The sequence below is a fragment of the Pseudoliparis swirei genome, chromosome 21 (genome assembly GCF_029220125.1).
Source record: "Pseudoliparis swirei isolate HS2019 ecotype Mariana Trench chromosome 21, NWPU_hadal_v1, whole genome shotgun sequence".
In the NCBI taxonomy this organism is placed as follows: domain Eukaryota; kingdom Metazoa; phylum Chordata; class Actinopteri; order Perciformes; family Liparidae; genus Pseudoliparis; species Pseudoliparis swirei.
Genome location: NC_079408.1, coordinates 105,001 through 130,140, shown reverse-complemented (window position 1 = coordinate 130,140; position 25,140 = coordinate 105,001). Strand labels below are relative to the sequence as shown.

Genomic DNA, 25,140 nt, shown 5'->3' with positions numbered 1-25,140 from the left:
TGATGGTGGGGGAAACCGGAGTACCCGGAGGAAACCCACGCAGACACGAGGAGAACATGCAAACTCCACACAGAAAGGACCTGGAACGGGACGACCGGGATTCGAACCCAGGACCTTCTTGCTGTGAGGCGACAGTGCTAACCACTGCGCCTCCCTACCATCCTCCTACCTTCTTCCTACCATCCTCCTACCTTCCTCCTACCATCCTCCTACCTTCTTCCTACCATCCTCGTACCTTCCTCCTACCATCCTCCTACCTTCCTCCTACCATCCTCCTACCTTCCTCCCTACCATCCTCCTACCTTCCTCCTACCATCCTCCTACCTTCTTCCTACCATCCTCCTACCTTCCTCCCTACCATCTTCCCTACCATCCTCCTACCTTCCTCCCTACCATCCTCCTACCTTCCTCCTACCATCCTCCTACCTTCCTCCCTACCATCCTCCTACCTTCCTCCCTACCATCCTCCTACCTTCCTCCCTACCATCCTCCTACCTTCCTCCTACCATCCTCGTACCTTCTTCCTACCATCCTCCTACCTTCCTCCCTACCATCCTCCTACCTTCTTCCTACCATCCTCCTACCTTCCTTCCTACCTTCCTCTCTACCATCCTCCTACCTTCCTCCCTACCATCCTCCTACCTTCCTCCTACCATCCTCGTACCTTCTTCCTACCATCCTCCTACCTTCCTCCCTACCATCCTCCTACCTTCTTCCTACCATCCTCCTACCTTCCTCCCTACCGTCCTCCTACCTTCCTCCCTACCATCCTCCTACCTTCCTCCTACCTTCTTCCTACCATCCTCCTACCTTCCTATAATAATAAATAATAATCATTTATTTTATATAGCGCTTCTCAAGGCATGCCGACATCCCGAAGTCGCTTTACAGAGTCCAGTAGTCACACACACAGTCATCCCGGTGGTGGTAAGCTACATCAGTAGCCACAGCTGCCCTGGGGCAGACTGACGGAAGCGTGGCAGCCAATCAGCGCCTACGGCCCCTCCGACCACCACCAACACTCATTCACATCCATACGAACCGGGGTGAGGCTGCGGTGCATGTCTTTATGATGGTGGAAACCGAGTACCGGAGGAAACCCACGCAGACACGAGGAGAACATGCAAACTCCACACAGAAAGGACCTGGAACGGGACGACCGGGATTCGAACCCAGGACCTTCTTGCTGTGAGGCGACAGTGCTAACCACTGCGCCTCCCTACCATCCTCCTACCTTCTTCCTACCATCCTCCTACCTTCCTCCTACCATCCTCCTACCTTCTTCCTACCATCCTCGTACCTTCCTCCTACCATCCTCCTACCTTCTTCCTACCGTCCTCCTACCTTCCTCCCTACCATCCTCCTACCTTCCTCCTACCATCCTCCTACCTTCCTCCTACCATCCTCCTACCTTCTTCCTACCGTCCTCCTACCTTCCTCCCTACCATCCTCCTACCTTCCTCCTACCATCCTCCTACCTTCTTCCTACCATCCTCCTACCTTCCTCCCTACCATCCTCCTACCTTCCTCCTACCATCCTCCTACCTTCCTCCCTACCATCCTCCTACCTTCCTCCTACCATCCTCCTACCTTCTTCCCTACCTTCCTCCTACCGTCCTCCGTACCATCTTCACCTCCTCCCACCTCTTCCTGACTACAGGCCTCCATCAGTTCTGGGGGTTGTTCCTCCCCAGGCGGAGGCCATGTTAGTTCAACAGCAGATGAACAATATGCAGTCATCAAAAACACCTATACATGCAAGTGGGCAGGCGGGTTACGCACACACAGACACACACACACAAAGACACACGCATGCACACGCACGCTTCTTTTGATTATCTCGTGATCTACCCAATGTGTTTTCGCTCCGTCAGCAGCTCTTGCTTCCTCCATGGTTTCCATGGTGACACACTTGAGAACGTGACAAACACACAACAAGATGTGGACGGTGCAGTTATGGTGGGAATCAGACGCTGTCTGTGCGTCTTACTTCTGTCTCTCTTTGTCTGAGGTCGCTCTGTGGGAACAGCTATGTTGTTGAGACAGTGTCCTCGCTGGCAAAAGGAATCCACGAGCAGGCCGGCACAACATCTCTTGAAGGTTCCTGCGACACTAGTTATAAACAGCAGCTTTGGCCTCTTGTTAACACATTAATTCAAAGTGTATGGGCAGAATCTCATGTTGGGTGGGTGGACGTGTAAGTAGACATAGATAGACTTAGGTAAACATGGGCAGACGTAGGTAGATGTGGGTAGAGGTAGACATGGGTAGACGTGGGTAGTAAACGTGTTGTGGGTAGACGTTGGTAGATGTGTGTAGACATGGGTAGACGTGGATAGACGCTGGTAGACAATGGTAGACTTGGGTAAACGTTGGTAAATGTGGGTAGTGGTAGGTAGATGTGGGTAGAGGTAGGTAAACGTAGGTAGACGTGGGTAGAGGTAGAGGTAGGTAGCTGTAGGTAGACGTAGGTAGAAGTGGGTAGAAGTGGGTAGACGTAGGTAGACGTAGCTAGACATAGGTAGACGTAGGTAGATGTGGGTAGATGTGGGTAGAGGTAAACATAGGTAGCTGTGGGTAGACGTAGGTAGAAGTGGGTAGACGTAGGTAGAAGTGGGTAGAGGTAGACGTAGGTAGACATAGGTAGATGTGGGTGAGCGAGACGAGGGTGAGCGCGGGTAGATGTGGGTAGAGGTAGACGTAGGTAGATGTGGGTAGACGTAGGTAGACGTGGGTAGACGTAGGTAGATGTAGGTAGACGTGGGTAGAGGTAGACGTAGGTAGATGTGGGTAGACGTAGGTAGACGTGGGTAGACGTAGGTAGATGTGGGTAGATGTGGGTAGACGTAGGTAGATGTGGGTGGGCGTGGGTAGAGCGTGAGGTAGGCGAGGTAGATGTGGGTGAGCGTGGGTGACGTGGGTAGACATGGGTAGATGTGGGTAGATGTGGGTGAGGTAGGCGTGGGTAGATGTGGGTGAGCGTGGTAGGCGTAGGTAGACGTAGGTAGATGTGGGTAGACGCAGGTAGATGTGGGTAGATGTGGGTAGACGTAGGTAGATGTGGGTAGAGGTAGATGTGGGTAGACGCAGGTAGATGTGGGTAGACGCAGGTAGATGTAGGTAGATGTGGGTAGACGTAGGTAGATGTGGGTAGACGCAGGTAGATGTAGGTAGACGTAGGTAGATGTGGGTAGAGGTAGACGTAGGTAGACGCGGGTAGATGTGGGTAGAGGTAGACGTAGGTAGATGTGGGTAGACGCAGGTAGATGTAGGTAGATGTAGGTAGATCAGAATCAGAAATCAGAATCAGAAACAGGTTTATTGCCAAAGAATGTTTTCACAAACAAACGAGGAACTTTTTTTGGCGGAAGGTGCAAGAATCGCGCACCAAGACACCGGCGCCGTCTGGCGCCATCTAGAAAGGGTGGATGAAGATGACAGCATAACATGAGGGAAGAGGCGAGAAAAAGAAAAAGCCACCCCCCGACTATGCCCCTAGAGGGGTACAGTGTGGGAGCAGGAGAAACAAAAAACACCATTGCACATAAGCACATACATCTTAGACATGACTTGCAAGTAGGAAGGGGAGGGGAGGTAATCCAAAGACTGGGCGATAGCCCCGCCATTGGGGGCAGAAGGTAACCAGCACCGACAAGCAGCCAGCCCGGTCCTTCGCCGTCACGGCGCCGGACGCAGACCCCGTCCTGTCACCCTGGGGGGGGCAAAGCAGGCGAAGGCGTGGGATGGGGGGGGGGGTAGTGAGTGCATTTCAGTGTGTTGAAGTTCGTATGTGAGTGGCCTGATGTATCGTCCTCCCCCAGTCCACAACAGACAAAGTTCCCAGACCGCAAGATGGTCGTTGCCATGGAGATGGCCTTGAAGGGTCCTGGGGAGAAAACAACCACAGGTGTCTGTGGATAGGGGGAAGGGAATGAGAGAGAGTCTCGCTTCAGTGATCTTCGGGGGAGTTGTTGTTCCAGTCACGGCCTTGGCCAAGGCCCGTCCTGGTAGAGGGAGCCGAAAGCAGATAAGATTGGGATTGTTTGGTCTTCCAGTAGCTGCAATTCAATTTTGCGCACCCACTATTCCTCCATTTTCCTCCCGTTTGCCAATAGGATTTCAAATCGATCCAATTTCATTTGCAGAGCCATCAGCTTCTCCACGATGTTGTCATTCTGACGGTTTAATGCCAAAGTCTGAGTGCCAACAACTCTGCCCAACGCGTCAATCATGTCGGGCAGCCTTAGGGGGCTTTTAACAGCTGTCACCGTTCCCTTAATTTTCCGATAAGCCAGGGCAGCGCCAAATCCAAACAGCAGAAATCCTGTAATCATAGTTCCGAATAGGTAGATGTCTTCTCGTCCTCCACGGAGAGTGGTGCTAGGCACAAGACACGCCACTTCCCCACGCGTCCATCGTGTAACCAGCAACACTCGTCCCAGCAGGACAGGCAGGTTCCCCCGAACCCGAGCTTCTCGTCGAGAAGATGGTGTCAATTGCGTTTAGGGACCAGTTGATTACGTCCATGGTTTTTAGTTCGAAGAGCGATGCGGAGAGAGTCTCTCAAGTATAGAGACAGACAAGACATGACGAGAGAAGCCAAGCAGGGAGGGGAAGGTCATGGGGAGGAGAGGGAGAGAAAAATGCGACCGCCTTCGGAGAGAGCCAAATCCAGTAATGTGGGTAGACGTAGGTAGATGTGGGTAGACGCAGGTAGATGTGGGTAGAGGTAGACGTCGGTAGATGTGGGTAGACGTAGGTAGATGTGGGTAGAGGTAGACGTAGGTAGATGTGGGTAGACGTAGGTAGACGTAGGTAGATGTGGGTAGACGCAGATAGATGTGGGTAGACGTAGATGTGGGTAGAGGTAGACGTAGGTAGACACAGGTAGATGTGGGTAGACGCAGGTAGATGTGGGTAGACGCAGGTAGATGTGGGTAGACGCAGGTAGACGTAGGTAGACGCAGGTAGATGTGGGTAGAGGTAGGTAGACGTTGGCTGATGACCTGAGAGGGTTCCCTGCTTGCTGCTTCTTGAGCAGTAGAACAACATGTGTTGTCTGTTTGTCTTTTCGGGATCGTTGTTGATGTTTTTACCACCAGACATCAATGGCCCCCCAGGGTTTGAGGTTTGTGTACTTTAATACCGCTTCCTCCTCCAGAAGTAACCCACCAATCACAACATCCGATCAGTAGCCGGCTGCCTCCCACACGCCTCAGCACAGTTCCTCTCCTCAAGGATCAGAGGGGAGGAGCTGAGACGCTGCCCAGGCCTCACCGTGGTGACGGGGAGGCCGTTAGGAACCGCCCCACATGCCGCTGGGCCTCCAACCCGGATACAGACCGGTCTGTGTGTGTGAGTCCAGACTGACGTGGTTCTGTTCATCTTCAAACTGAAGGCCTTGTTTGGCTTTCAGAGGGCCACATGTAGCTCTCCTTCCATGTGGAACTCGATCTGCTGTTTACTCTGCTTGTTGTGTTGTAAACAAACGTCTCAAAGGCACCGTGTGGAGGGAGGAGCGCTACAGGACAGCCTGAGCATGGCCCCGGGTGGTCATTGGTTTATTGCTCTGAGACCAACCAATGGCGTCAGTAACGCCCATAAAAAAGGACCCACCGGGTCGTGGTGGTTCTGGACCACTTGGAGTCATCCTGCTGACCTTTTGTATTTAATCGTTCAAATGAACAAAGCTGATGCTCAGCGGTGATGACCTGCTCCTGCCACCAGGCGGACAACATCTGGTCCTCACGCCTTCACCCCCCAGACATCATCCCTCTAGTGTTGTTAACAAAGAGTTTGGGTCTGGAGGTCTGAGATGGAGGTCTGGAGGTCTGAGCCGGAGGTCAAGAGGTCTGGTCTGGAGGTCTGGAGGTCTGGGCTGGAGGTCTGGCGGTCTGAGCTGGACTCATAATTTGAAGGGACCCGTTGGGACTTGAGAAATAAAAGAAACATTGAGATGCAGTGAAAACATTCTGAATAGAATTCCAGCGTTCCTCCACTGAGCCTTTTGCTCCTGGTGGGGGGTACAGGACTCGGGAAGCCCACCACAGCCCCCCCCCCCCCCATAGCCCCCCCCCCCTCAAGAATGTGAGCCGCTGTCAGGAAGCTGTAAAGTGCTGACGCCGAGGTCAGCGAGCGTTTACACACATGTGGCTTTACTTCCACAACGCCATCTCTCCTTCATCTGCTCCTCGTTGTTTCTCCTTATCTTCCTCTGACCCCCCCCCCTCTTCTTCCTCAACATGGAGGTTAGCTTGAAGGAGGCTGGGGGTTCTGGAGGGACCTAAATGGGCCTTCAGTGGTCACTGATGTTCTCATGGCTCGAGGCAGTATCGTAGAGCCACATGCTACATGCTATGACCTACAGCCAGGAGATGCTCACTGGTCAAAATAAAACCACCAAGGGTCAGAAATAAGAAGGTGGTGGGGACATGAGGACGGTACCATGTGTCCACGAGGACGGTACCATGTCTCCACGAGGACGGTACCATGTGTCCATCAGGACGGTACCATGTGTCTCTGAGGACGGTACCATGTGTCCATGAGGACGTACCATGTGTCCACGAGGACGGCACCATGTGTCTATGAGGACGGTACCATGTGTCCATGAGGACGGTACCATGTGTCTCTGAGGACGGTACCATGTGTCTCTGAGGACGGTACCATGTCTCCACGAGGACGGCACCATGTGTCCATCAGGACGGTACCATGTGTCCATGAAGACGGCACCATGTGTCCATGAGGACGGCACCATGTGTCTATGAGGATGGTACCATGTGTCCACGAGGACGGTACCATGTCTCCACGAGGACGGCACCATGTCTCCACGAGGACGGTACCATGTGTCCATCAGGACGGTACCATGTGTCTCTGAGGACGGTACCATGTGTCTCTGAGGACGGTACCATGTGTCCATGAGGACGGCACCATGTGTCTATGAGGACGGTACCATGTGTCTCTGAGGACGGTACCATGTGTCTCTGAGGGGCACGCACCATGTCTCCACGAGGACGGCACCATGTGTCCATCAGGACGGTACCATGTGTCTCTGAGGCGGTACCATGTGCATGAGGCGGTACCATGTGTCCACGAGGACGGTACCATGTGTCCATCAGGACGGTACCATGTGTCTCTGAGGACGGTACCATGTGTCCATGAGGATGGTACCATGTGTCCATGAGGATGGTACCATGTGTCCATGAGGACGGTACCATGTGTCCATGAGGACGGTACCATGTGTCTCTGAGGACGGCACCATGTGTCCATGAGGATGGTACCATGTGTCCATGAGGACGGTACCATGTGTCTATGAGGACGGTACCATGTGTCCATGAGGATGCTACCATGTGTCCATGAGGACGGTACCATGTGTCCCTGAGGACGGCACCATGTGTCCATGAGGACGGCACCATGTGTCCATGAGGACGGTACCATGTGTCTATCAGGACGGCACCATGTGTCCACAGGGGCACCATGTGTCCATCAGGACGGTACCATGTGTCTCTGAGGACGGCACCATGTGTCCATGAGGACGGTACCATGTGTCCATGAGGATGGTACCATGTGTCCCTGAGGACGGCACCATGTGTCCCTGAGGACGGCACCATGTGTCCCTGAGGACGGCACCATGTTTCCATGAGGACGGTACCATGTGTCTCTGAGGACGGTACCATGTGTCCATGAGGACGGTACCATGTGTCCATGAGGACGGTACCATGTGTCTCTGAGGACGGTACCATGTGTCCACGAGGACGGTACCATGAGTCCATCAGGACAGTACCATGTCTCTCTGAGGCGGTACCATGTGTCCATGAGGCGGTACCATGTGTCCATGAGGCGGTACCATGTGTCTCTGAGGACGGTACCATGTGTCCATGAGGACGGTACCATGTGTCTCTGAGGACGGTACCATGTGTCCATGAGGACGGTACCATGTGTCTCTGAGGATGGTACCATGTGTCCATGAGGACGGTACCATGTGTCCATGAGGACGGTACCATGTGTCTCTGAGGACGGTACCATGTGTCCATGAGGATGGTACCATGTGTCCATGAGGACGGTACCATGTGTCTATGAGGATGGTACCATGTGTCCATGAGGACGGTACCATGTGTCCCTGAGGACGGCACCATGAGGACGGTACCATGTGTCTATCAGGACGGCACCATGTGTCCATCAGGACGGTACCATGTGTCTCTGAGGACGGTACCATGTGTCCACGAGGACAGTACCATGAGTCCAACAGGACGGTACCATGTCTCTCTGAGGACGGTACCATGTGTCCATGAGGACGGTACCATGTGTCTCTGAGGACAGTACCATGTGTCCATGAGGACGGTACCATGTGTCTCTGAGGACGGTACCATGTGTCTCTGAGGCGGTACCATGTGTCCATGAGACGGTACCATGTGTCCATGAGGATGGTACCATGTGTCCATGAGGATGGTACCATGTGTCCATGAGGACGGTACCATGTGTCCATGAGGATGGTACCATGTGTCCATGAGGACGGTAGCATGTGTCTATGAGGACGGTACCATGTGTCTATGAGGACGGTACCATGTGTCCATGAGGACGGTACCATGTGTCCATGAGGACGGCACCATGTGTCTATGAGGACGGTACCATGTGTCCATGAGGACGGCACCATGTGTCTATGAGGACGGTACCATGTGTCCATGAGGACGGTACCATGTATCTCTGAGGACGGTACCATGTGTCCATGAGGATGGTACCATGTGTCTATGAGGACGGTACCATGTGTCTATGAGGACGGTACCATGTGTCCATGAGGACGGCACCATGTGTCTATGAGGACGGTACCAAGTGTCCATGAGGACAGTACCATGTCTCTCTGAGGACGGCACCATGTGTCCATGAGGATGGCACCATGTGTCTATGAGGACGGTACCATGTGTCCATGAGGACGGCACCTGAGGCATGAGGGGCGGTACCATGTCTCTCTGAGGACGGCACCATGTGTCCATGAGGCGGCACCATGTGTCTCTGAGGCGGCACCATGTGTCCATGAGGACGGCACCATGTGTCCATGAGGATGGCACCATGTGTCTATGAGGACGGTACCATGTGTCCATGAGGATGGTACCATGTCTCTGAGGACGGCACCATGTGTCCATGAGGACGGCACCATGTGTCTCTGAGGACGGCACCATGTGTCCATGAGGACGGTACCATGTGTCCATGAGGATGGCACCATGTGTCTATGAGGCGGTACCATGTGTCCATGAGGCGGCACCATGAGGGCAGTACCATGTCTCTCTGAGGCGGCACCATGTGTCCATGAGGCGGCACCATGTGTCCATGAGGACGGCACCATGTCTCTATGAGGACGGCACCATGTGTCTATGAGATGGTACCATGTGTCTATGAGGACGGTACCATGTGTCTATGAGGACGGTACCATGTGTCCATGAGGACGGCACCATGTGTCCATGAGGATGGCACCATGTGTCCATGAGGACAGCACCATGTGTCTATGAGGACGGTACCATGTGTCCATGAGGACGGTACCATGTCTCTCTGAGGACGGCACCATGTGTCCATGAGGATGGCACCATGTGTCCATGAGGATGGCACCATGTGTCTATGAGGACGGTACCATGTGTCCATGAGGACGGCACCATGTGTCCATGAGGACGGCACCATGTGTCTATGAGGACGGTACCATGTGTCTCTGAGGACGGTACCATGTGTCTCTGAGGACGGTACCATGTGTCCATGAGGACGGCACCATGTCTCCACGAGGACGGCACCATGTGTCCATCAGGACGGTACCATGTGTCTCTGAGGACGGTACCATGTGTCCATGAGGACGGTACCATGTGTCCACGAGGACGGTACCATGTGTCCATCAGGACGGTACCATGTGTCTCTGAGGACGGTACCATGTGTCCATGAGGATGGTACCATGTGTCCATGAGGACGGTACCATGTGTCCATGAGGACGGTACCATGTGTCTCTGAGGACGGTACCATGTGTCCATGAGGATGGTACCATGTGTCCATGAGGACGGTACCATGTGTCTATGAGGACGGTACCATGTGTCCATGAGGATGCTACCATGTGTCCATGAGGACGGTACCATGTGTCCCTGAGGACGGCACCATGTGTCCATGAGGACGGCACCATGTGTCCATGAGGACGGTACCATGTGTCTATCAGGACGGCACCATGTGTCCACAGGACGGCACCATGTGTCCATCAGGACGGTACCATGTGTCTCTGAGGACGGCACCATGTGTCCATGAGGACGGTACCATGTGTCCATGAGGATGGTACCATGTGTCCCTGAGGACGGCACCATGTGTCCCTGAGGACGGCACCATGTGTCCCTGAGGACGGCACCATGTGTCCATGAGGACGGTACCATGTGTCTCTGAGGACGGTACCATGTGTCCATGAGGACGGTACCATGTGTCCATGAGGACGGTACCATGTGTCCATGAGGACGGTACCATGTGTCTCTGAGGACGGTACCATGTGTCCACGGGGACGGTACCATGAGTCCATCAGGACGGTACCATGTCTCTCTGAGGACGGTACCATGTGTCCATGAGGACGGTACCATGTGTCCATGAGGACGGTACCATGTGTCTCTGAGGACGGTACCATGTGTCCATGAGGACGGTACCATGTGTCTCTGAGGACGGTACCATGTGTCCATGAGGACGGTACCATGTGTCTCTGAGGATGGTACCATGTGTCCATGAGGACGGTACCATGTGTCCATGAGGACGGTATCATGTGTCTCTGAGGACGGTACCATGTGTCCATGAGGACGGTACCATGTGTCTCTGAGGACAGTACCATGTGTCCATGAGGACGGTACCATGTGTCTCTGAGGACAGTACCATGTGTCCATGAGGACGGTACCATGTGTCTCTGAGGACGGTACCATGTGTCCATGAGGACGGTACCATGTGTCCATGAGGATGGTACCATGTGTCCATGAGGATGGTACCATGTGTCCATGAGGACGGTACCATGTGTCCATGAGGATGGTACCATGTGTCCATGAGGACGGTAGCATGTGTCTATGAGGACGGTACCATGTGTCTATGAGGACGGTACCATGTGTCCATGAGGACGGTACCATGTGTCCATGAGGACGGCACCATGTGTCTATGAGGACGGTACCATGTGTCCATGAGGACGGCACCATGTGTCTATGAGGACGGTACCATGTGTCCATGAGGACGGTACCATGTATCTCTGAGGACGGTACCATGTGTCCATGAGGATGGTACCATGTGTCTATGAGGACGGTACCATGTGTCTATGAGGACGGTACCATGTGTCCATGAGGACGGCACCATGTGTCTATGAGGACGGTACCATGTGTCCATGAGGACAGTACCATGTCTCTCTGAGGACGGCACCATGTGTCCATGAGGATGGCACCATGTGTCTATGAGGACGGTACCATGTGTCCATGAGGACGGCACCATGAGGACGGTACCATGTCTCTCTGAGGACGGCACCATGTGTCCATGAGGACGGCACCATGTGTCTCTGAGGACGGCACCATGTGTCCATGAGGACGGCACCATGTGTCCATGAGGATGGCACCATGTGTCTATGAGGACGGTACCATGTGTCCATGAGGATGGTACCATGTCTCTGAGGACGGCACCATGTGTCCATGAGGACGGCACCATGTGTCTCTGAGGACGGCACCATGTGTCCATGAGGACGGTACCATGTGTCCATGAGGATGGCACCATGTGTCTATGAGGACGGTACCATGTGTCCATGAGGACGGCACCATGAGGCAGTACCATGTCTCTGAGGACGGCACCATGTGTCCATGAGGACGGCACCATGTGTCCATGAGGACGGCACCATGTCTCTATGAGGACGGCACCATGTGTCTATGAGGATGGTACCATGTGTCTATGAGGACGGTACCATGTGTCTATGAGGACGGTACCATGTGTCCATGAGGACGGCACCATGTGTCCATGAGGATGGCACCATGTGTCCATGAGGACAGCACCATGTGTCTATGAGGACGGTACCATGTGTCCATGAGGACGGTACCATGTCTCTCTGAGGACGGCACCATGTGTCCATGAGGATGGCACCATGTGTCCATGAGGATGGCACCATGTGTCTATGAGGACGGTACCATGTGTCCATGAGGACGGCACCATGTGTCTATGAGGACGGTACCATGTGTCTCTGAGGACGGTACCATGTGTCTCTGAGGACGGTACCATGTGTCCATGAGGACGGCACCATGTCTCCACGAGGACGGCACCATGTGTCCATCAGGACGGTACCATGTGTCTCTGAGGACGGTACCATGTGTCCATGAGGACGGTACCATGTGTCCACGAGGACGGTACCATGTGTCCATCAGGACGGTACCATGTGTCTCTGAGGACGGTACCATGTGTCCATGAGGATGGTACCATGTGTCCATGAGGATGGTACCATGTGTCCATGAGGACGGTACCATGTGTCCATGAGGACGGTACCATGTGTCCATGAGGACGGTACCATGTGTCTCTGAGGACGGTACCATGTGTCCATGAGGATGGTACCATGTGTCCATGAGGACGGTACCATGTGTCTATGAGGACGGTACCATGTGTCCATGAGGATGCTACCATGTGTCCATGAGGACGGTACCATGTGTCCCTGAGGACGGCACCATGTGTCCATGAGGACGGCACCATGTGTCCATGAGGACGGTACCATGTGTCTATCAGGACGGCACCATGTGTCCACAGGACGGCACCATGTGTCCATCAGGACGGTACCATGTGTCTCTGAGGACGGCACCATGTGTCCATGAGGATGGTACCATGTGTCCCTGAGGACGGCACCATGTGTCCCTGAGGACGGCACCATGTGTCCCTGAGGACGGCACCATGTGTCCATGAGGACGGTACCATGTGTCTCTGAGGACGGTACCATGTGTCCATGAGGACGGTACCATGTGTCCATGAGGACGGTACCATGTGTCCATGAGGACGGTACCATGTGTCTCTGAGGACGGTACCATGTGTCCACGAGGACGGTACCATGAGTCCATCAGGACGGTACCATGTCTCTCTGAGGACGGTACCATGTGTCCATGAGGACGGTACCATGTGTCCATGAGGACGGTACCATGTGTCTCTGAGGACGGTACCATGTGTCCATGAGGACGGTACCATGTGTCTCTGAGGACGGTACCATGTGTCCATGAGGACGGTACCATGTGTCTCTGAGGATGGTACCATGTGTCCATGAGGATGGTACCATGTGTCCATGAGGACGGTACCATGTGTCCCTGAGGACGGCACCATGAGGACGGTACCATGTGTCTATCAGGACGGCACCATGTGTCCATCAGGACGGTACCATGTGTCTCTGAGGACGGTACCATGTGTCCACGAGGACAGTACCATGAGTCCAACAGGACGGTACCATGTCTCTCTGAGGACGGTACCATGTGTCCACGAGGACAGTACCATGAGTCCAACAGGACGGTACCATGTCTCTCTGAGGACGGTACCATGTGTCCATGAGGACGGTACCATGTGTCTCTGAGGACAGTACCATGTGTCCATGAGGACGGTACCATGTGTCCATGAGGACGGTACCATGTGTCCATGAGGACGGTACCATGTGTCTCTGAGGACGGTACCATGTGTCCATGAGGACGGTACCATGTGTCCATGAGGATGGTACCATGTGTCCATGAGGATGGTACCATGTGTCCATGAGGATGGTACCATGTGTCCATGAGGATGGTACCATGTGTCCATGAGGACGGCACCATGTGTCCATGAGGATGGTACCATGTGTCCATGAGGATGGTACCATGTGTCCATGAGGACGGTAGCATGTGTCTATGAGGACGGTACCATGTGTCTATGAGGACGGTACCATGTGTCCATGAGGACGGTACCATGTGTCCATGAGGACGGTACCATGTGTCCATGAGGACGGCACCATGTGTCTATGAGGACGGTACCATGTGTCCATGAGGACGGTACCATGTATCTCTGAGGACGGTACCATGTGTCCATGAGGATGGTACCATGTGTCTATGAGGACGGTACCATGTGTCTATGAGGACGGTACCATGTGTCCATGAGGACGGCACCATGTGTCTATGAGGACGGTACCATGTGTCCATGAGGACAGTACCATGTCTCTCTGAGGACGGCACCATGTGTCCATGAGGATGGCACCATGTGTCTATGAGGACGGTACCATGTGTCCATGAGGCGGCACCATGAGGACGGTACCATGTCTCTCTGAGGACGGCACCATGTGTCCATGAGGACGGCACCATGTGTCTCTGAGGACGGCACCATGTGTCCATGAGGACGGCACCATGTGTCCATGAGGATGGCACCATGTGTCTATGAGGACGGTACCATGTGTCCATGAGGATGGTACCATGTCTCTGAGGACGGCACCATGTGTCCATGAGGACGGCACCATGTGTCTCTGAGGACGGCACCATGTGTCCATGAGGACGGTACCATGTGTCCATGAGGATGGCACCATGTGTCTATGAGGACGGTACCATGTGTCCATGAGGACGGCACCATGAGGACGGTACCATGTCTCTCTGAGGACGGCACCATGTGTCCATGAGGACGGCACCATGTGTCCATGAGGACGGCACCATGTCTCTATGAGGACGGCACCATGTGTCTATGAGGATGGTACCATGTGTCTATGAGGACGGTACCATGTGTCTATGAGGACGGTACCATGTGTCCATGAGGACGGCACCATGTGTCCATGAGGATGGCACCATGTGTCCATGAGGACAGCACCATGTGTCTATGAGGACGGTACCATGTGTCCATGAGGACGGTACCATGTCTCTCTGAGGACGGCACCATGTGTCCATGAGGATGGCACCATGTGTCCATGAGGATGGCACCATGTGTCTATGAGGACGGTACCATGTGTCCATGAGGACGGCACCATGAGGACGGTACCATGTCTCTCTGAGGACGGCACCATGTGTCCATGAGGACGGCACCATGTGTCTCTGAGGACGGCACCATGTGTCCATGAGGATGGCACCATGTGTCTATGAGGACGGTACCATGTGTCCATGAGGATGGTACCATGTCTCTGAGGACGGCACCATGTGTCCATGAGGACGGCACCATGTGTCTCTGAGGACGGCACCATGTGTCCATGAGGACGGTACCATGTGTCCATGAGGATGGCACCATGTGTCTATGAGGACGGTACCATGTGTCCATGAGGACGGCACCATGAGGACGGTACCATGTCTCTCTGAGGACGGCACCATGTGTCCATGAGGACGGCACCATGTGTCCATGAGGACGGCACCATGTGTCCATGAGGACGGCACCATGTCTCTATGAGGACGGCACCATGTGTCCTGTGACCTGCCGTGTTATCAGAGAACCGATCCAGAGGTGGTCTCCGTGTGGTCTGTGTTCACGGAGACATACCGATGCTGTCTGTCCCTCGCGGGGGAAGTCCTGATTTCATTCGCTGCTCATTGGCTGGAGGAGCTCAGGAATTCCTCCGGGTCCACCATGTGGTTCAGCTCGGCTTCAGGAACCCGGGCCATCACATTCCAGCAGAACAAAGAGGACCGGCCCACTCCCGTCTCCAGACCTCTGGACTAAAGACACGTCCAACACCCTGACGTCTGTAAACCTTCAGCCTAATGAGAGTCTTCGAGACCACGTCTTCCAGACCACGTCTTCTAGACCACGTCTTCCAGACCACGTCTTCTAGACCACGTCTTCCAGATCACGTCTTCTAGACCACGTCTTCCAGATCACGTCTTCTAGACCACGTTTACACGGATGAACGTTGTGTGTCTCAAAGTCTCTCTGTAGGTCTAAAGTCTCTCTGTAGGTCTAAAGTCTCTCTGGTGGTCTAAAGTCTCTCTGTAGGTCTAAAGTCTCTCTGGTGGTCTAAAGTCTCTCTGTAGGTCTAAAGTCTCTGCTGGTCTACGGTCTCTGCTGGTCTATGGTCTCTGCTGGTCTAAGGTCTCTCTTCTTCATCAGCACTTCCAGACCATGCTGAAGACGAGGCTGAACGTGCTGACCCTGAGGAAGGAGCCGCTGCCCACGGTGATCTTCCACGAGCCCGAGGCCATCGAGCTGTGTTCCACCACGCCGCTCGCAAAGGGGAGGAGCCACGCCGGCTACAAGGTAGGTCACATGACCTCGACCGGCCCGAGGGGAACCAATCAGAGCCTCAACACAACCATCAGCCTCCTCAGTTCACCACAGCGTCTGAACCACAGCATCAAGCACCAGAGAGAGAGAGTGTGTGTGTGTGTGTGAGTGTGAGTGAGTGTGAGTGAGTGAGTGTGTGTGTGTGAGTGTGAGTGTGTGTGAGAGTGTCACACACACACACACTCAGCGGCCCAGCAGCTGCTCCGTGATTCAGAGGAATGTTAACGAGCTCTTCAGGAATGCTGTGTTCCCAAACTGAGCATTCACAGTTCCTAGGAGAGCCAGACCAGATCCAGACTAGATCCAGACCAGATCCAGACCAGATCCAGACTAGATCCAGACTAAATCCAGACTAGATCCAGACCAGATCCAGACTAAATCCAGACTTGATCCAGACCAGATCCAGAGTAGATCCAGATCCAGACCAGATCCAGACTAGATCCAGACCAGATCCAGACTAGATCCAGACCAGATCCAGACTAGCTTCAGACCAGATCCAGACTAGATCCAGACCAGATCCAGACTAGATCCAGAACAGATCCAGACTAGATCCAGACCATATCCAGACTAGATCCAGACTAGATCGAGACTACATCCAGACCAGATCCAGACCAGATCCAGACTAGATCCAGACCAGATCCAGACTACATCCAGACCAGATCCAGACTACATCGAGACTAGATCCAGACCAGATCCAGACCAGATCCAGGCCAGATCCAGACTAGATCCAGACCAGACTAGATCCAGACCAGATCCAGACTAGATCCAGATTAGATCCAGACCAGATCCAGACTAGATCCAGACTAGATCCAGTCTACATCCAGACTAGATCCAGACTAGATCCAGACCAGATCCAGACCAGATCCAGACTAGATCCAGACCAGATCCAGACTAGATCCAGACTACATCCAGACTAGATCCAGACTAGATCCAGACTAGATCCAGACTAGATCCAGACCAGATCCAGACTAGATCCAGACTACATCCAGACCAGATCCAGACTACATCCAGACTAGATCCAGACCAGATCCAGACTAGATCCAGACCAGATCCAGACCAGACTAGATCCAGACCCAGGAGCCGCCGGAGCTGCCGACCCCCGAGGTCCAGGACCCGTCGGAGCTGCCGACCTCCGAGGCCCAGGAGCCGTCGGAGCTGCCGACCCCCGAGGTCCAGGACTCGTCGGAGCTGCCGACTCCCGAGGTCCAGGACCCGTCGGAGATGCCGTCGAACCCCGAGGTCCAGGCTCCGTCGGAGCTGCCGACCTCCGAGGTCCAGGATAGATGATGGATAGATAGATGTATACTTTATTGATCCCGCAAGCGGGAAATTACAGGCAGATCCAGGAAGATTACAGCATAACACGAGGGAAGAGAGGAGAAAATAAAAAACAACCCCCAGAATATGCCCTTAGAGGGGTACAGTGTGGGAGCAGAAAAAACACCTCAGCACAAAAGCACATACATCTAAACAAGACATGCAACGTGAGGAAGGGGGGAGGGGAGGTAAACCAAAGACTGGGTCGTCAAGCTCAGCCGTAGGGGGGCAGAGGGTAACCAGCGTAGACAGGCAGCCAGCCATCCGGCAGCCCGTTAGGCGCCAGTAGGCCACACGGGGGGCAGAAAGCAGGGGAAGGCGTGGGAGGGGGGTGAGGGTAGTGAATGCATATCAGTGTGTGTGTAGAGTGTGTGTGTGTGTAGAGTTCGTGAGTGATTGGCCGGTAAGTCGTCCTCCCCAGGCCACAACAGACAGAGTTCTCAGTCCGCAAGATGGTCGTTGCCATGGAGATAGCCTTGAAATGTCCTGGGATACAACAACCACAGGTGTCTGTGGATAGGGGAAGGGAATGAGAGATTCTCACTTCAGCGATCTTCAGGGGAGTTGTTGTTCCAGTAACGGCCTTGGCCAAGGCCCGTTCTGGTTGAGGGAGCCGAAAGCAGATAAGATTGGGATTGTTTGGTCTTCCAGCAGCTACATCCAATTTGCGCACCTACTATTCCACCACTTTCCTCCCATTTCCCAATAGGATTTCAAATCGATCCAATTTCGTCGGGCAGCCTTAGGGGGCTTTTAACGGCTGTCACCGATCCTTAATTTTCCGATAAACCAGGGCAACGCCAAATCCAAACAGCAGAAATCCTGTAATCATAGTTCCGAATAGGTAGATGTCATCTACGTCCTCCACGGAAAGGGCTGCTAGGCACACGACACGTCCATCGTGTAACCAGCTGCAACGTCCCGGCAGGACGGGCAGGTTCCCCCGAACCCAAGCTTCTCGTCGAGAAGACGGTGTCAATTTCGTTGAGAGACCAGTTGATCAGATGACCAGTTGATCGGTCCATAGTTTTAGTTCGAAGAGCAATGAGGAGAGAGTCTCTCAAGTATATGACAGACAAGACACGGACGAGAGAAGCCAAGCAGGGAAGGGAAGGTCATGGGGAGGAGAGGGAGAGAAAATGCGACCGCCTTCGTCGAGAGCCAGAGATGAGTGAGTCGGAGCTGTCGGAGCTGCCGACCTCCGAGCCCCAGGACCCGTCGGAGCTGCCGACCCCAGAGCCCCAGGACTCGTCGGAGCTGCCGACCTCCGAGCAGTCGGAGCTGCCGACCCCCGAGGTTCAGGAGCCGTCGGAGCTGCCGACCTCCGAGGTCCAGGAGCCGTCGGAGCTGCCGACCCCCGGGCCCCAGGACCCGGCGGCGCTGCCGACGACCCGTGGTCCCCGGGATCCGTCGGCGGAAGGCCGACCCTGGTTCCCCAGGACCCGACGCCGCTACCAACGCCTGTTACCCCTGCCCCGTCCCCATCTCGGCTGGCTTCAGCTCCCCGTCCTCCCATCCCAGTCGACCCCAGAGCCCCCACGTCCTGAGCCCGGTCCCACAGAGCCCCCTCCTCCCGAGCCCGGTCCCGGTCCCCCAGAGCCCCTCCTCCGCCCAAGCTCTCATGGGGGGGGGAGGGGGAGTAGGCTAGGCCGGATGGAGCCCCGGCCTAAATCGAGTGGTGGGGAGTGTGGCAGCTGTGTCTGATTTGGCCTCGGCTGCTGGTGATTGGCAATCAGTCAGCAGCCGAGGCCACCCTTATAAAAGCTCCCACTCGAGAGTGGAGAGGGAGAGGTGAGCAGAGGCACGTGTTTTGCGGTCTGCTCGGTGTCGTGTGTGGGCCAATAAATATGTCCTTGAACAAAACCTCTTGCTGCCTGGCGGATCCTTGGTGCTGGTGGGGGAAACCCACGGGTAGCGGCAGTAGTCCTGCTACACAGACTAGCTCCAGACTAGATCCAGAACAGATCCAGACCAGATCCAGACCAGATCCATACCATATCCAGACTAGATCCAGACTAGATCCAGACTAGATCGAGACTACATCCAGACTAGACCCAGACCAGATCCAGACTAGATCCAGACCAGATCCAGACTAGATCGAGACTACATCCAGACCAGATCCAGACTAGAGCCAGACTAGAGCCAGATCCAGACCAGATCCAGACTAGATCCAGACCAGATCCAGACTAGATCGAGACTACATCCAGACCAGATCCAGACCCAGACTAGAGCCAGATCCAGACCAGATCCAGACCATATCCAGACTAGATCCAGACTACATCCAGACTAGATCCAGACTACATCCAGACCATATCCAGACTAGATCGAGACTAGATCCAGACCAGATCGAGACTAGATCCAGACCAGATCCAGACTAGATCCAGACCAGATCCAGATTAGATCCAGACTACATCCAGACTAGACCCAGACCAGATCTGACTAGATCCAGATCAGATCCAGGCCAGATCCAGACTACATCCAGACTAGATCCAGATCCAGACCAGATCCAGACTACATCCAGACTAGACCCAGACCAGATCCAGACCATATCCAGACTAGATCCAGACTAGATCGAGACTACATCCAGACTAGACCCAGACCAGATCCAGACTAGATCGAGACTAGATCGAGACTAGATCCAGACTAGATCCAGACTAGAGCCAGATCCAGACCATATCCAGACTACATCCAGACTAGATCCAGACTACATCCAGACCATATCCAGACTAGATCGAGACTAGATCCAGACCAGATCCAGACTAGATCCAGACCAGATCCAGACCAGACTAGATCCAGACCAGATCCAGACTCGATCCAGATCCAGACTAGATACAGACTAGATCCAGACTACATCCAGACTAGATCCAGGCCAGATCCAGACTACATCCAGACTAGATCCAGACCAGACTAGATCCAGACTAGATCCAGACTACATCCAGACCAGATCCAGACTAGATCCAGACCAGATCCAGACTAGATCTAGACCAGATCCAGACTAGATCCAGACCAGATCCAGACTAGATCCAGACCAGATCCTGACTAGATCCAGACCAGATCCAGACCAGATCCAGACTAGATCCAGACCAGATCCAGACCAGGGGCCTCCTGACCCCCCAGTAAACAACGTCTTGGAACATCCCAAAGACGGATCAACCAATCAGACACGAGCGCTCCTCACTGAGCTGCATCCGGCTGGAGATCCTCCTGTTTACAGTTTGTGCTACGCTAAGCTACGCTAAACTATGCTACGCTATCCTAAGCTATGCTACGCTAATCTATGCTAAACTATGCTACGCTAAGGCTGTAGCTTCATATGTACAGTGATATCAGTTTATTATCTTAACTCTTAATGAATGTTGAACATGTTTCTGAATGAGGAATCAATGTGTTTGTTTACCTTCAGACTCAGGTGTTTGTTTACCTTCAGACTCAGGTGTTTGTTTACCTTCAGACTCAGGTGTGTATTTACCTTTATACTCAGGTGTTTGTTTACCTTTAGACTCAGGTGTTTGTTTACCTTCAGACTCAGGTGTGTATTTACCTTTATACTCAGGTGTTTGTTTACCTTTATACTCAGGTGTTTGTTTACCTTCAGACTCAGGTGTGTGTTTACCTTCAGACTCAGGTGTGTGTTTACCTTTATACTCAGGTGTTTGTTTACCTTCAGACTCAGGTGTGTGTTTACCTTCAGACTCAGGTGTGTGTTTACCTTTATACTCAGGTGTTTGTTTACCTTTATACTCAGGTGTTTGTTTACCTTCAGACTCAGGTGTGTATTTACCTTTATACTCAGGTGTTTGTTTACCTTCAGACTCAGGTGTTTGTTTACCTTCAGACTTAGGTGTTTGTTTACCTTTAGACTCAGGTGTTTGTTTAACTTCAGACTCAGGTGTTTGTTTACCTTCAGACTTAGGTGTTCGTTTACCTTTAGACTCAGGTGTTTGTTTACCTTCAGACTCAGGTGTGTGTTTACCTTCAGACTCAGGTGTTTGTTTACCTTTAGACTCAGGTGTTTGTTTAACTTCAGACTCAGGTGTTTGTTTACCTTTAGACTCAGGTGTTTGTTTACCTTCAGACTCAGGTGTTTGTTTACCTTCAGACTTAGGTGTTCGTTTACCTTTAGACTCAGGTGTTTGTTTAACTTCAGACTCAGGTGTTTGTTTACCTTCAGACTTAGGTGTTCGTTTACCTTTAGACTCAGGTGTTTGTTTACCTTCAGACTCAGGTGTGTGTTTACCTTCAGACTCAGGTGTTTGTTTACCTTTAGACTCAGGTGTTTGTTTAACTTCAGACTCAGGTGTTTGTTTACCTTCAGACTCAGGTGTGTGTTTACCTTCAGACTCAGGTGTTTGTTTACCTTTAGACTCGGGTGTTTGTTTACCTTCAGACTCAGGTGTTTGTTTACCTTTAGACTCAGGTGTTTGTTTACCTTTATACTCAGGTGTTTGTTTACCTTCAGACTCAGGTGTTTGTTTACCTTCAGACTTAGGTGTTTGTTTACCTTTAGACTCAGGTGTTTGTTTAACTTCAGACTCAGGTGTTTGTTTACCTTCAGACTTAGGTGTTCGTTTACCTTTAGACTCAGGTGTTTGTTTACCTTCAGACTCAGGTGTTTGTTTACCTTTAGACTCAGGTGTTTGTTTACCTTCAGACTCAGGTGTTTGTTTACCTTTAGACTCAGGTGTTTGTTTACCTTTAGACTCAGGTGTTTGTTTACCTTCAGACTCAGGTGTGTGTTTACCTTTATACTCAGGTGTTTGTTTACCTTCAGACTTAGGTGTTTGTTTACCTTTAGACTCAGGTGTTTGTTTACCTTCAGACTCAGGTGTTTGTTTACCTTCAGACTTAGGTGTTTGTTTACCTTTAGACTCAGGTGTTTGTTTACCTTCAGACTCAGGTGTTTGTTTACCTTCAGACTCAGGTGTTTGTTTACCTTTAGACTCAGGTGTGTGTTTACCTTCAGACTCAGGTGTTTGTTTACCTTCAGACTCAGGTGTGTGTTTACCTTCAGACTCAGGTGTTTGTTTACCTTTAGACTCAGGTGTTTGTTTACCTTCAGACTCAGGTGTTTGTTTACCTTTAGACTCAGGTGTTTGTTTACCTTCAGACTCAGGTGTGTGTTTACCTTCAGACTCAGGTGTATGTTTACCTTCAGACTCAGGTGTTTGTTTACCTTCAGACTCAGGTGTGTGTTTACCTTCAGACTCAGGTGTGTGTTTACCTTCAGACTCAGGTGTTTGTTTACCTTTAGACTCAGGTGTTTGTTTACCTTCAGACTCAGGTGTTTGTTTACCTTCAGACTCAGGTGTGTGTTTACCTTTATACTCAGGTGTTTGTTTACCTTCAGACTCAGGTGTTTGTTTACCTTCAGACTCAGGTGTGTGTTTATCTTTATACTCAGTTGTGTGTTTACCTTCAGACTCAGGTGTTTGTTTACCTTCAGACTCAGGTGTGTGTTTACCTTCAGACTCAGGTGTGTGTTTACCTTTATACTCAGGTGTTTGTTTACCTTCAGACTCAGGTGTTTGTTTACCTTCAGACTCAGGTGTGTGTTTACCTTTATACTCAGGTGTGTGTTTATCTTCAGACTCAGGTGTGTGTTTACCTTCAGACTCAGGTGTTTGTTTACCTTTAGACTCAGGTGTGTGTTTACCTTCAGACTCAGGTGTTTGTTTACCTTTAGACTCAGGTGTTTGTTTACCTTCAGACTCAGGTGTGTGTTTACCTTCAGACTCAGGTGTTTGTTTACCTTCAGACTCAGGTGTTTGTTTACCTTCAGACTCAGGTGTGTGTTTACCTTTATACTCAGGTGTGTGTTTACCTTTAGACTCAGGTGTTTGTTTACCTTCAGACAGGTGTGTGTTTACCTTCAAACTCAGGTGTTTGTTTACCTTCAGACTCAGGTGTTTGTTTACCTTCAGACTCAGGTGTGTGTTTACCTTTATACTCAGGTGTGTGTTTACCTTCAGACTCAGGTGTGTGTTTACCTTTAGACTCAGGTGTTTGTTTACCTTCAGACTCAGGTGTGTGTTTACCTTCAGACTCAGGTGTTTGTTTACCTTCAGACTCAGGTGTTTGTTTACCTTCAGACTCAGGTGTGTGTTTACCTTTATACTCAGGTGTGTGTTTACCTTCAGACTCAGGTGTTTGTTTACCTTTAGACTCAGGTGTGTGTTTACCTTCAGACTCAGGTGTTTGTTTACCTTCAGGCTCAGGTGTTTGTTTACCTTTATACTCAGGTGTGTGTTTACCTTTAGACTCAGGTGTGTGTTTACCTTCAGACTCAGGTGTGTGTTTACCTTTAGACTCAGGTGTGTGTTTACCTTTATACTCAGGTGTGTGTTTACATTTAGACTCAGGTGTTTGTTTACCTTCAGACTCAGGTGTGTGTTTACCTTTATACTCAGGTGTGTGTTTACCTTCAGACTCAGGTGTGTGTTTACCTTTAGACTCAGGTGTTTGTTTACCTTCAGACTCAGTTGTTTGTTTACCTTCAGACTCAGGTGTTTGTTTACCTCCAGACTCAGGTGTTTGTTTACCTTTAGACTCAGGTGTTTGTTTACCTTCAGACTCAGGTGTTTGTTTACCTTTAGACTCAGGTGTGTGTTTACCTTCAGACTCAGGTGTTTGTTTACCTTCAGACTCAGGTGTTTGTTTACCTTTAGACTCAGGTGTGTGTTTACCTTCAGACTCAGGTGTGTGTTTACCTTCAGACTCAGGTGTTTGTTTACCTTCAGACTCAGGTGTGTGTTTACCTTTATACTCAGGTGTGTGTTTACCTTTAGACTCAGGTGTGTGTTTACCTTTATACTCAGGTGTGTGTTTACATTTAGATTCAGGTGTTTGTTTACCTTTATACTCAGGTGTGTGTTTACATTTAGACTCAGGTGTTTGTTTACCTTCAGACTCAGGTGTGTGTTTACCTTTATACTCAGGTGTGTGTTTACCTTCAGACTCAGGTGTGTGTTTACCTTTAGACTCAGGTGTTTGTTTACCTTCAGACTCAGTTGTTTGTTTACCTTCAGACTCAGGTGTTTGTTTACCTCCAGACTCAGGTGTTTGTTTACCTTTAGACTCAGGTGTTTGTTTACCTTCAGACTCAGGTGTTTGTTTACCTTTAGACTCAGGTGTGTGTTTACCTTCAGACTCAGGTGTTTGTTTACCTTCAGACTCAGGTGTTTGTTTACCTTTAGACTCAGGTGTGTGTTTACCTTCAGACTCAGGTGTGTGTTTACCTTCAGACTCAGGTGTTTGTTTACCTTCAGACTCAGGTGTGTGTTTACCTTTATACTCAGGTGTGTGTTTACCTTTAGACTCAGGTGTTTGTTTACCTTTAGACTCAGGTGTTTGTTTACCTTCAGACAGGTGTGTGTTTACCTTCAGACTCAGGTGTTTGTTTACCTTCAGACTCAGGTGTTTGTTTACCTTCAGACTCAGGTGTGTGTTTACCTTTATACTCAGGTGTGTGTTTACCTTCAGACTCAGGTGTGTGTTTACCTTTAGACTCAGGTGTTTGTTTACCTTCAGACTCAGGTGTGTGTTTACCTTCAGACTCAGGTGTTTGTTTACCTTCAGACTCAGGTGTGTGTTTACCTTTATACTCAGGTGTGTGTTTACCTT

At 51.8% G+C, this 25,140-nt stretch overlaps 1 protein-coding gene across 2 annotated transcripts in view; it reads left to right on the top strand.

The window, feature by feature from the left end:
• Nucleotides 1-25,140, top strand: part of pid1 (phosphotyrosine interaction domain containing 1) — a 37,028-nt gene that overhangs the window by 6,143 nt on the left and 5,745 nt on the right. The window contains exons 1-2 of one of the 2 annotated variants that reach the window (XM_056443010.1): nt 15,367-15,854; nt 16,030-16,176. In XM_056443010.1, the coding sequence (XP_056298985.1) occupies nt 16,042-16,176 (135 nt within the window). In that variant the 5' untranslated portion in view covers nt 15,367-15,854; nt 16,030-16,041. Of the gene's footprint in view, nt 1-15,366; nt 15,855-16,029; nt 16,177-25,140 lie in introns of those variants that run through there. The other variant, XM_056443009.1, reaches the window with a different exon arrangement.